Source organism: Myxocyprinus asiaticus, chromosome 37 (assembly GCF_019703515.2).
Source record: "Myxocyprinus asiaticus isolate MX2 ecotype Aquarium Trade chromosome 37, UBuf_Myxa_2, whole genome shotgun sequence".
NCBI lineage: Eukaryota > Metazoa > Chordata > Actinopteri > Cypriniformes > Catostomidae > Myxocyprinus > Myxocyprinus asiaticus.
In genome coordinates this window covers 8355556-8368920 of record NC_059380.1, presented here as the reverse complement: position 1 = coordinate 8368920, position 13365 = coordinate 8355556, and the positions used below count along the sequence as shown (strand labels likewise).

General features: G+C 38.3%; 1 protein-coding gene across 2 annotated transcripts; it reads left to right on the top strand.

Annotated features, from left to right (window-relative positions):
* The first annotated feature begins 1844 nt into the window (after positions 1–1844).
* On the top strand, positions 1845–11604 carry LOC127428219 (adiponectin receptor protein 1-like). 2 transcript variants are annotated; one of them, XM_051676417.1, is made up of 8 exons: positions 1845–2009; positions 3801–4020; positions 4131–4244; positions 5131–5302; positions 8181–8367; positions 8455–8642; positions 9197–9390; positions 10525–11604. In XM_051676417.1, the coding sequence occupies exons 2-8, from the start codon at positions 3877–3879 to the stop codon at positions 10651–10653; spliced, it is 1128 nt and encodes a 375-aa protein (XP_051532377.1). In that variant the 5' UTR covers positions 1845–2009; positions 3801–3876; the 3' UTR covers positions 10654–11604. The 2 variants fall into 2 exon arrangements, with proteins under 2 accessions (XP_051532377.1, XP_051532378.1); XM_051676418.1 differs by having other exon boundaries at positions 1866–2015.
* The last annotated feature ends 1761 nt before the right edge of the window (positions 11605–13365 follow it).

Below are 13365 nucleotides of genomic sequence, written 5' to 3'. Positions count from 1 at the left end.
GCATCAACTGCTGGCAGGAAGCGCTTTTTAAAAGTTAATGTTTTAATTATCAATTTATTTTTTACACAAACATATCGATTTGCTTCAGAAGACATTAATTGATCGACTGGAGTTGTGTGGATTACTTTTATGCTGCCTAAATGTGACTTTTGGACCTTCAAAGTGCTGGCACCCATTTACTTGCATTATAAGAACCTGACAGAGCTCTATCTTCTAAAAATCTAATTTATGTTCTGCTGAAGAAAGACAGCCAAACACATCTGGAATGACATCAGGGTGAGTGAATAATGAGAGAATTTTCATTTCTGAGTGAACTGTTCCTTTAAGTGCTAGCCTGTCCAAAGGTTATTGGTCCATCACATTAAAAGTCCTTAATCCAATGCAGAGACTGTGCTCTCTCCTGAGGCTTGATATTCGCCATTGTGGCTTGGGTTTGGCTGCTCTAAAAGCTCAGAATAAGATGCTGATACTACAAATAGACCCAATCTAATGCACTTAAATGCACGTGTGTATTAAGACACCTGCTACTGAATTTATTGCTGAATATTATATTGGTGTGCCTATGTCACTTGACTGGTATAAATAATTTTTGTGTGTGTACAATGTTATGCATTTGCCATCACTGTAGTATTTTTGTATGCATGCTGCACTCCATATGTTTATCTTGATATTTCAAATGCAAAGAACTTGTTTTATACCAAATGCACTAAAGAGGAAAAACAAAGAAATGCTTATTAAACTGGTTTGCATCTGCATCTTTCTGTGTTTGGATTTTTGGGTAACACTTTACAATGAGTATAGGCTACAACAAAGTTAAGGCTTTATTAACCAACCATAAAAAATTTATTTTTCTAAATTAACATTAATCAAGATAAGAATGTTTAAAGGAATATCCAGGGTTCACTACAAGTTAAGCTCAATCGACAGAGTTTGGGGCATAATGTTGATCACTTTTTTTTATTTTATTTATTTTTTATTTTTTTTTGAGTCATCCCTCCTTTTCTTATATATATATATATATATATATAAGCAAAAATCTGTTTCAGTGAGGCATTTACAATGGAAGTGAATGGGGCCACTTTTTGGAGGGTTTAAAGGCAGAAATGTGAAATGTATACATTTGTAAAGCACTTCCATTAATGCTTGAGCTGTAAAGTTGTTTATATCGTCGTTTTAGGGTTTGCGTTACGTCGTCATTGCAACAAAGTTGAAAAATTAGATATACCTTTACACAAAAAAGATTAGTAAGCGATTTTATCTCTAAAATAATGTTAGCACGCTTATTGTTTACGTCTTGTGGCTATACTTTTAAAACTGGAAACAACCTTATTTTAAAGTGTTACCGGTTTTTTGTGCACAATTGAGTGGTAAAATGTGCAGATTTTTAAATAGATTGTGATTGTGGGATGCTCACATTTGCATTGGCATTTGATTATGAACTGTCCGGGATAAGGATTGGGGATTAAAGGAGATTGCGAACTAATACCAGCTGCTGGTTTAACCCAAAAATACTCCATATTGAAAGACATGGCTGATAGAGTGGGGTTTTTATCTTCTTAAAGCCTGCCAGCACGTGCTTGATAAATGTGACCAGACCATTTTTTAAATCCCCATGCACACTCAGAAACACGCTGATAATGTTCAAATTAAACTACTGCACCATCTAAAAGCTTTGCTGTATCTTGTATGTAGTCCTCGGCTGCAAGTTCGTCACTGCCTGGATTTTTACAATAAGATAAATCACATACTGAAGATCACTGCTCTAAATTTGGAAACATTCATAAAAGCCACTAAAAAAATTGGGTTTGTGTTCATAAAGAGGGAGCATCGCTTTCATCCAGCAGGTGGCGCCACTGCGCTGTTTTCCTAAAACAACAGAGAGCCAGTTTAAACTCGCTGTCGTACATACAGTACAGGAGCTTTCAGCTCTATTTCTTTCTCCATCCTACTGGTGTTTGGTGACTATCCGGAAGATATCACATTGCTTTAACAGCAGATCTGGACATCAGGTAAACGTGTGTACGACAAAATGCATTATTATTTCAATATAACGGCGAAACTGTGTTTCTACTGTTGTAAACGCATCCAGACACAGACACAGTAGTTTAGCGTTGCGCAGCGGTTTCTGTATCTCAATGCTAACCTGCTTTAATGTAACAGCTTTGGCTCTTCGTAATAATTTGGCTTTGGCTTTCGTTCCTACTTAATGAATTAATCAATGTAACTGTATTTGTAATAACATAGTTGTCTTTAAAGAATTGTAGATACGTCATGTATTGGTCGTAAGTGTTATATCATGACGTGTACCCGGTGCTTTGGCTGTCCGTCTTCTAAAACGATCCGAAAACAGCCCAAAATGAGCTTGTTAGCCAACAGGCTAATTAGGCTACCGTTAGTCGTAGGCATTTCACAGATATCATGTTCCAGGTTCAATGCAAGTTCTGCTCAATCAACAGCTTTTATGACATAATGGTGATTACCACAAACAAATCATTTCGACTCATCCCTCGTTTAGGCTATTTAAAACAAGCAAAAAAATAAAAAAAAAAAAAAAAATCGCGGTGAACGTGAATGGGGCCAGTCTATAAACATTAAATTACACATTGTTTCAAAAGTATAGCCGCTATACATAAACAGTATACATGTTCACATTATTTTAACGTGATAAAATCAGGGATTCACCACCAGCGTTACGGCATTTAATAGATTACGAGGTTTATCAGCGTTGTCGTCATGACAACAAAATTGTAATATTGGATGTAACTTTACACAAATAAGGTTAGTATTTTTTTTTACACTAAAATCATGTTAACACGTACAATGTTTACGTCTTGTAAACTAAATAGTGTGTATTTTAATGTTTATGCACTGGCCTCATTCACTTCCATTGTAAGTGCCTTAACCGCGATTTAAAGGAATATTCCGGGTTAAATACAAGTTCAGCTTTATCGACAGCATTTGTGGCATTATGTTGATTACCACAAAAATGAATGTCTACTTTTCCATCGTTTTCTTAAAAAAAAAAATTTTTAAATTAAATAATCTGGGTTACACCGAGTCACTTACAAAGGAAGCAAATGGGGCCAACATTTAACAACTTGCCATGACAACGTAATGCTGTAAATCCTAAAACAACTGTAAAAACTGCAATTTAAACAACTCAAACAATAGAGTACACAAGTTTCAACAGAGCAATTAATGTAAGTGCTTTTTAAAAAGTATAAGCTTCACATTTCTGCCTCAAAGTTTGTTTTTTAAGAAAATGAGGGGCGAGGGGGCCTGGGTATTGGGCTCAGCGAGTATTGATGCTGACTACCACCCCTGGAGTCATGAGTTTGAATCCAGGGTGTGTTGAGTGACTCCAGCCAGGTCTCCTAAGCAGCCAAATTGGACCGGTTGCTAGGGAGGGTAGAGTCACATAGGGTAACCTCCTTAGTGGTTCTCGCTCTCAGTGGGGCGTGTGGTAAGTTGTGCATGGATCGCAGAGAGTAGCATGAGCCTCCACATGCGGAGTCTCTGCGGTGTCATGCACAACGAGCCACGTGATAAGATGCGCGGATTGACGGACTCAGAAGCGGAGGCACCTGAGACTTGTCCTCCGCCACCCGGATTGAGGTGAGTAACCGCACCACCACGAGGACCTACTAAGTAGTGGGAATTGGGCATTCCATATTGGGAGAAAAGGGGATAAAAGGAGGGGCGAATCAACAATTTTTTTTTTTTTTGTGGTAATCAACTTTATGCCACAAATGCTGTCGTGAGAGCTTAAGTTAAACTGATCCCTGAATTATTCCTTTAAGTTAAGCACAGTGGCCCACAGTGAACTGAAGTGCAAGGCTTCAGGAGGTTCGGGACAGGTCACAGGTCAGTCTACTAATGTCAGGCCAGATCAGGTCTGCCAGTCATGCGGACTGTCGGGTCACAGAGGAATGCCAGGTTCCAGCCGACGTGGAGCTGATGGAACTGGGTCCCCTGCTGGAGGAGGATGGCACCCTTGGAGCCGCAGATATCCAGTCAGAGGCAAGCAGCGTAATTATTAATCGGAATAGATTACAATCTCTCCAGTTTCTCATATTCAGTGCCATCTTAAAATGTTCCAGACTTATTTTGAGTGCTGATTGTGTCCGTAGGGAGCAAGTGGTCTTGCGGATGATGAAGATGAGGATGAAGAGGTGGGAGATGTTCTGACCCTACCACTGCAGGCTCACCATGCAATGGAGAAGATGGAGGAGTTTGTGCACAAGGTGTGATGGTCAAACAGGGACATTTTAAAACTGAGGTGTGGATTTATGTTAAAAAGAAAATTCCTATCCTGCTTCATGGGTAGGAACAACAATAAGTAAGCCACTGGTAGGTGATTCCCCCCCAAATTACTTTAAATCTTCAGTGGAGCACAAAAGGAGATGTTAAGTAGAATGTTAGCCTCAGTTGTCATTCACTTTCATTGTATGAAAAAAAGATGCAGTACTGTACAGTGAAAGTGAATGGTGACCGAGGCTAACATTCTGCTTAATATCTCCTTTTGTGGGGGCCTGGGTAGCTCAGCGAGTATTGATGCTGACTACCACCCCTGGAGTCACGAGTTCGAATAAAGGGTGTGCTGAGTGACTCCAGCCAGGTCTCCTAACCAACCAAATTGGCCCGGTTGCTAGGGAGGGTAGAGTCACATGGGGTAACCTCCTCGTGGTCGCAATTAGTGATTCTCGCTCTCAATGGGGCGCGTAGTTAGTTGTGCGTGGATCGCAGAGAGTAGCATGAGCCTCCACATGCAGTGTCATGCACAACGAGCCATGTGATAAGATGCGCGGATTGACTGTCTCTGAAGCGGAGGCAACTGAGACTTGTCCTCCGCCACTCAGATTGAGGTGAGTAACCGCGCCACCACGAGGACCTACTAAATAGTGGGAATTGGGCATTCCAAATTGGGAGAAAAAGGAGATAAAAATAAGTTATATATAAATATCTCCTTTTGTGTTCTGTGGGGAAAAAAGAAAGTCATACAGGTTTGGTACAACATGAGTGTGAGTAAATGCTAAAAGAATTTTCATTATTTGGGTGAACTTTCCCTTTAAATCATGTGACAAAAAGAGCACATAATACAGAATCTTATGGCTGTTCTCTGTTCTGCAGGTCTGGGAGGGTCGCTGGAGAGTCATTCCCTTTCACATCCTACCAGAGTGGCTAAAAGACAATGACTACCTCCTGCATGGTCATCGGCCTCCCATGCCCTCCTTCCGTGCCTGCTTTGGGAGCATTTTTAGAATTCACACAGAGACCGGGAATATCTGGACTCATTTGTTGGGTAGGTTGGGGTTACAGTGTTGAGCCGTCGCTGAGAATAGGCAATTGTACACCTCATGCATTTATTTAGTGCATTAAGTATGCAGCAGATCGATTACAAGGTTGGAGAACAAACACCTCTCTCATATTGAGAGCATTGGAGATCAGTTGTACATGCAGAAATACAAACATTATATCTTTTATGAACAGTGCAATGTAGTAAATATTTTGACATGAAGATGATTGCATTATATCAATGTTATTAAATCACATTTGTTATGATTCGGCCAAATCAGGTTATCACAGCTTTGTTGATATTCAGTACTAGAGGTTGACCGACAATGGATTTGCCAATACCGATACCAAAGGTGGTGGAAAAGGCCGATAACCAATTAATCAGCAGATAGTTTTTAAAAACGATTTATAGAATGTAAAAAAAAATCTTAGTCTCCTAAAGGCCTCAATATACTTTCTACAAAATCGAAGAACAAGCGTGTGTGGCATCAATTAGAACAAAATCTGGCCAAAAAGAAGGTGTTTTTGCATTCGTTTTGGTGGTTCATAACAGCTCACTGGGGTGAACCTTTAGGAAAAATTCTTAGGCTGCTAAACACCTTCTGCCATTGGTCCACATCATCGGTAGGTATGACCTGGAGTTCCACCTAGCTTAAGGCTGATAGCTTATTTTGTTTGTTGCTCAGTGAGTCAAAATCATTCAACATGAACACATTGATGTTCAGAGTTATTAGCGAGCTGGTGCAAATATACCTACATCTGTACGATCGTTCGCTTTGAGACATTTTCTAAGACCAATTCATGTGAATTTTTTTTTTTTTAGTCTACTGAAGGAATCAAATCTTCTCTCATACTCTCAAGTGCCCATTCACTTATGTGCTATCTGCAGCAAAAAAACATTCACACATCTGTCTAAAGTAAGCTATGCCTCTATCATCATTGTTTTATCTTTGTGGTGCACATTAACACTTATATACACTCATCTTTGCAATGGTAGCAGTGTCATAATAAATTACAATAACGGAGTGTAACCGGTGCATATAATGGCCACGTGTTGCATGTAAATGCATTAGCGTCATGAATTCATAGTATAAACTAGACAAATTAAAAAAATTCTACTGCATATATTTTACTTTAAATCATCATAGAGTGGTTAAAACAGCTTCTTTTACTGACCTCATGTGAATTCTACTCAGAATGAGGCATAAAGTCGTTGATAACACATTTTTAAGGTTTTACATGTAACGTCATCATATTTAAATATACTTCTAAATGCCTCCCATATCGGTGTCGGGGGTGTCTGAATGTTCGGAAACAGTATAACATTGCTCGGCTGTTTAGAACTTCTTTTTACCCCTGAACGAAGAAGAACTTCCATGGAAGTATATCGAGGCCTTTACAATGACGGGCCCAGACATAGAGGCAGCAAGAGACTAAAATGAATAAAATCCCAAATGCAGTTGATTGTGCAACCAAAATTCCAATAATAACCAGAAAAAAAATATTTGGTGCAAAATGTGGGACTATTAACTATAAACAAGCCTTATAACAACTTAGTTCGGGCCTCTTATTTGAAATGGAGATGTGGCTCTGTTACAGTACTCTATACAGTATTTACCATATTAAGCTTTTTATTGCAGATGCACCAATGTATTGGCTGCCGATATTTATCGGCCAATTATTGACCAAATTAAAACCATCGGCATATCGGTTATAAGCATTCAAATGCCAATATGAAAAACCGATGGTTTATTTATTAATTAATAACACACTTTGTAAAAACTCTATAAAACTATAGAAATAATAATAGCCGCAATATGAGAAACGGTTGGCCCTACTAAGTGTTATATTTAATCTTTATTCTTTCTCGTTCTCGCATTATTGCGGAAAAACTGCCATAAATGGACGTGACAAGTGGCACTTACCTATAGGCTACATGATTAGGGAAACCATCCAAATTGCTTTGAAACCAGCAGACTTTGACTTCTGAGACATTTGTATGATATTCATTAATGCTGCATGATTGACTGAATTAAGATTCAAATCGCAAAATGGCCTTGTGCTATTACTAAACCTTAAAAGGCTGCATCAGCGCTTCAGTCAGAGATGTGTGAGCAAGCGGCGCCCTCTAGCAGTCTGAATGGCAACAACCATTATCCATTTTACCACTATAATACAGAATTTAAAAGGGGGTTTTGTACCTTTGGTTAAAACTTTTTTTATTATACCGTGATTTGATTGACATTTCGGTGGAATTGCCCAATGTATAAATTTGTAATGTTCAATCATACGTGTAAAATGTGAGTTCTGTTGTTTTGAACTGCAGAAACAGAAGTGCAAAAACGTTTTAAAAACACAAAATATCCTTTTTCCATATCAATCATCATGTTATCGTATTTAGTTTCATATCTTTTTTTTTTTATGTTTATCTTCTATTTATCTTTCATTGTGGCTCTCATTAAAAGTTTGGCCTGCTTAAATTTAAAACACTTGATTTATCTAATCAAAGCAACCAGATATGCACTGAAGTGAGGATAAAAATATAGACCAATATTATCAATGAGGAAAGATTTAGAAATAGCAAATCCCCACAAGGTGTCAGTTTTTGTTTTTATTTCACCTCTAGAGGCTGCTGTTCTACTGTAGAACCAAGCTGTTCCAACTGTAGAATCCTCCGGAGGAGGAACACAGGAATAATAAAAAAAAAAATTAAAAAGTGGACTGGTGTTGGCTACAAACTCTATTTATGCAAGGCATAGATTGGTCATAAATAGTGAAGCATCCAAGTGCTGTTAAACGTGTCCAATAAGATAATAGGATCGTAACTAATTGTTGTATTATATAAAAATGAATATCATCATTGTGTTTTATTTGTTTTTGCACAGGGTTAATCTTATTCTTGTGCCTGGGCACACTTACCATGCTGAGGCCCAATATGTACTTCATGGCCCCCTTGCAGGAGAAGGTGGTGTTTGGCATGTTCTTCTTGGGTGCAGTGCTGTGCCTCAGCTTCTCCTGGCTTTTCCACACCGTCTACTGCCATTCTGAGAAAGTGTCTCGCACTTTCTCCAAGTGAGTTCACGGTCTAGTTGAAAATGACTTGAAACAGTTCATCTTTCTCCTTTTTCTTATGTTTTTTTTTTTTTCTCTCTCTCTCAGACTAGACTACTCTGGTATTGCTCTGCTGATCATGGGCTCTTTTGTGCCCTGGCTTTACTACTCCTTCTACTGCTCTCCTCAGCCACGTCTCATCTACCTCACAATCGTCTGTGTGCTGGGCATTGCAGCCATCGTCGTCGCCCAGTGGGACCGCTTCTCCGCGCCCCGCCACAGGCCCACCAGAGCAGGTGCTAGTGACATGTTTGCCATCACGTGTCAGTGCAGACTAAAGACATTTTCCATTCTTGCCCATGTTTGATGCAGGCTCATTTAAGTCCAGTCTTTGATGCTAAAGGTGGAGGTTATCTGTATTTGGACAAGGATGGCAAATGCTGAACATTTAAGTAAAATAGGCTTTAAGGAATAATTCACCCAAAAATGAGAACTGTTTACTCACCCTCCTGTTGTTCCAAACACAAAAGACTTTGTCTTCTGTGGAGCGCAAAAGATAAACATCTAAAGATTTAAAAGTCTTCCCACAGTTTTTGCCATGTAGTGAAAGTGAATAATAACTCTGGGCTGTCAAACTCCAAAAAGGAGAAAAATCACCCACCATAAAACCAGAGTAAAAGTAATCGATTCAAGTCTTCTGAATGCATACAATCACTTTGTGTGATGACCAAAGGTCGTATGGGATTGGCAAATAAATAATGACAGTTTGAAGGGAAAATACAAGTTTAACAGTACATTTTATTCTAGCAATTTTATTTTTATTTATTTATTTTTTTTGCTATTTCTTAAGGCGTTTTCATGGGTCTCGGACTGAGTGGGATTGTCCCCACCATGCACTTCACCATAGAGGAGGGTTTTGTCAAGGCCACTACAGTTGGACAGATGGGCTGGTTCTATTTAATGGGCGCCATGTACATCACAGGTGCTGGGCTGTATGCTGCACGGATCCCTGAGCGCTATTTCCCGGGCAAGTGTGATATTTGGGTAAGTTCTAGCTGTAATTACTGCGCCATTTCTGTCTCACAAATCGGAATTGCAAAAATAATTACTGTTTTAAAACAGTACTTTTAATGGAAAAGTTCACTTAAAAAGAAAAATTCTCTCATCATTTACTCACCATCATGCCATACCAGATGTGTATGACTTTCTTCTGCAGAGCACAGATGAAGACTTTTAGAAAGATATCTCAGCTCTGTTGGTCCATAAAATGCAAATGTATTGTGACCAAAACTTTGAAGGCCCAAAAAGCACATAAAGGCAGCAAAAAAGTCATCTATAAGACTCCAGTGTAAATATGTCATCTGAAATGATATGTTAGGTGTTGTTGAGAAACAGATCAATATTTTCGTCCTTTACTATAAATCTCCACTTTTGAGCTGCCCTCCTGTGCACGTTCACAAGACAACTGAGTTCTTCTTTTGTTTAGTTTTTTGCTGATTCGCTTTCTTCGTGCATATCGCCACCTACTAGGCAGGAAGGAGAGAAAAAAAAGGGAGGGGTAAGGGAAAGGAAAAGAATAAATTAACCATATTTGCACAACAGCCCAATAGGTGGTGATATGCACAATGAATTCGAATTGCCAAACAACAAAAGACCTCTCGTGAACACGCATATTAGGGTTGGTCAAAAGTGGGGATTTATAGTAAAAAAGGACTTAAAAATGTATCTGTTTCTCACTCATCTATCATATCACTTCTGAGGACATGGATTTAACAACGAGTTGTATAGATTACTTTTATACTGCCTTTATGTGCTTTTTGGAGGTTCAAATTTTCACTTGCATTGTATGGACCAACAGAGCTGAGATATTCTTCTAAAAATCTTTGTCTTCTGCAGAGGAAAGAAAAGCATACATCTGGGATGGCATGGGGGTGAGTAAATGATGAGAGAATTTAATTTTTGGGTGAACCATTCCTTTAAGGTGTTACCTGACTTGATCTGTACCATAGTGACTTGATTTGAATTGAGCAACACTTCTTCTTCCTCCTCCTTTTTTTCTTTCACAAAACTCATCCTAGAAAATGCTAATGCATAAATTGCCTTTGTATGATTGATTTCATATTGAGGACAATGATTTGCAAACTTTTTATTTGCCTAATTTGCTCTCTTGGCTCTTAGTTTCACTCACACCAGATATTCCATGTGCTGGTGGTGGCAGCAGCCTTTATTCATTTCTACGGAGTCTCCAACCTGCAGGAGTTCCGCTATGGCCTTGAGGGAGGCTGCACTGATGACACTCTTCTCTGAGTGCTCCGACCCACACACTCCTACCCTGTTTGATTTAGGATTTCAATTAATAAAAATAATCCTTATATTTTTTCATTCTGTTACAGCTTATGAGCAATGCATGGATGTAAGGATGGGGATGAGCAAAAACCTTTCTCTTTACAAAGAGTCCAGGAAGAATGTTTTATTTGATGAAAGTGTTTGTGTGTGGTTAAACAAGTATCTTATGGCTGGAACATGACCTTTGTCATCATTGAACTTTTAATTTTAGCGCAATCTCTTGGGTTTAACTTGTTTCTTTTGAAGTGAAAAGCACTTTTTAATGAGCTGTAGAAAAGAGTAATAACATAATGCATCGAAATGTAATTTTTCCCAATCAAACCATTTAATGCACAAAGTATTGCCCGAATTTCACTGAGAGAACAATGTCTCCCTCTGTCATTGTTTTTATTCTTACTGACTGGAAAACGATCAAAGGGCAAATAAGGGGTTTGAGGGTTTCAGGCAAAATCTACTTGCTTTGAACACATTCACAACTTTTTTTACATCCAGGTCAAACGAAAAAGTAAACAGGTCAACTGATGCATCTTACAGCACAGTCTATTAACTATAAACTTTCCTTTATAATAAGTATTCCTGTGCCTTAGGCCACTGGAAATAGGTTATATAGATGGGCCAATACTACAGTGTAGTAAATTTCATAAGTTGCAAATAGCTAGTGATTTTTCTTTGCAAGCAATCCATTCAAATGAAAAAGGTTAAAAACCTAAATAACATGTTTGACCTTTATTGGTGAACTTTCTCAGACTGCTGTTTGTAAAAAGTAGTGTTTTATCCTTTTTAAATAAGCTAACTGTGTGGCTTTACCACAAAGAATAAACAATCCATATATTCATTTGTTACATGTAGAGGTGGTAAATCATTTACATTTAAATGAAATGTGAAATGTTCAATAAATATTTATGGACCACACTTTGAGTGCCTCTTTATTTATTTAGGGGATTTATAAAGTGAAATTACATAGACTTATTATTAGTTTTTATATGTTAAAGGAATATTTTGGGTTCAATACATGTACCGCTTAATTAACAGCATTTGTGGCGTAATATTGATTACCACAAAAAAATATTTAAACTTAAAAATAAAGAAGCAAAAAAAGAGGTTACAGTGAGGCACATATAATGGAGGGTTTAAAAGGCAGGTATGTGAAGTTTATTATTTTATAAATATGCTAACAGCAGCAAGAAAAAGTATGGGAACCCTTTGAAATAAAATGCATTTCTACATTAATTACTCATAAAATGTTGTCTGATTTTCTAGTAGTCCTAATAATAGACAAACACAATCTGCTTATAGTTATGAAAGACATTTAATTTTACGTATTCACAGTTTTCATATGATGGAATAAGTGTGAACCCTTGTATTTAAAAACCCTTTTGCAGCAATAACCTCCACCAGATGTTTCCTGTAGCTGTTCATAAGCCTTTTTATATAACTTTGGAAGGACTTTATACCATTCCTCCCTACAAATTTGTTTCATTTTATTAATATTTCTGGGATTTCTTGCATGAACAGCCCTATTCAGATCATGCCACATTTCAATTGAGTTAAGATCTGGACTCTGACTTGGCTATTCCAAAACATGAATTTTCTTCCTCTTTAACCATTTCTGTTGTTGATTTGCTTGTGTGTTTTGGGTCATTGTTTTGTTGAATCACCCAACCGTTAGATGACAGACCACTTCCCTGACATTCTCCTGTAAAATACCTTGATGCACTTTTGAATTCATTGTTCCCTCAATGACTGCAAGCTGTCCAGGCCCTGATGTAGCAAAGCAGCCACAAACCATGATGCTTCCTCCACCATGCTTCACGGCTGAGATTAGATTTTGGTGATGATGTGCAGGGCCTTTCCCCCTCAAAAATAGAATGTTGTGTGTTTCTGCCACAAAGTTCAATTTTGTTCCATCTGTCCACAGAACATTATCCCAGAAGCTTTGTGGAGAATCAAGGTGGTCTTGACTTTCTCAAACTTGAGATGTGAAGAAATGTTTTGTTTGGAGAGCAGTGGTTTCCTCCGTGGTGTCCTCCCATGAACACCATTCTTGTTCAGTGTTTTTCATATACAGGTGCATCTCAATAAATTAGAATGTCGTGGAAAAGTTCATTTATTTCAGTAATTCAACTCAAATTGTGAAACTCGTGTATTAAATAAATTCAGTGCACACAGACTGAAGTAGTTTAAGTCTTTGGTTCTTTTAATTGCGATGATTTTGGCTCACATTTAACAAAAACCCACCAATTCACTATCTCAACAAATTAGAATACATCATAAGACCAATCAAAAAAACATTTTTATTGAATTGTTGGCCTTCTGGAAAGTATGTTCATTTACTGTATATGTACTCAATACTTGGTAGGGGCTCCTTTTGCTTTAATTACTGCCGTGGCATGGAGAGTCCAGGAAGGACTTTAATTATTCGGCGTGGCATGGAGGTGATCAGTTTGTGGCACTGCTGAGGTGGTATGGAAGCCCAGGTTTCTTTGACAGTGGCCTTCAGCTCATCTGCATTTTTTGGTCTCTTGTTGCTCATTTTCCTCTTGACAATACCCCATAGATTCTCTACGGGGTTCAGGTCTGGTGAGTTTGCTGGCCAGTCAAGCACACCAACACCATGGTCATTTAACCAACTTTTGGTGCTTTTGGCAGTGTGGGCAGGTGCCAAATCCTGCT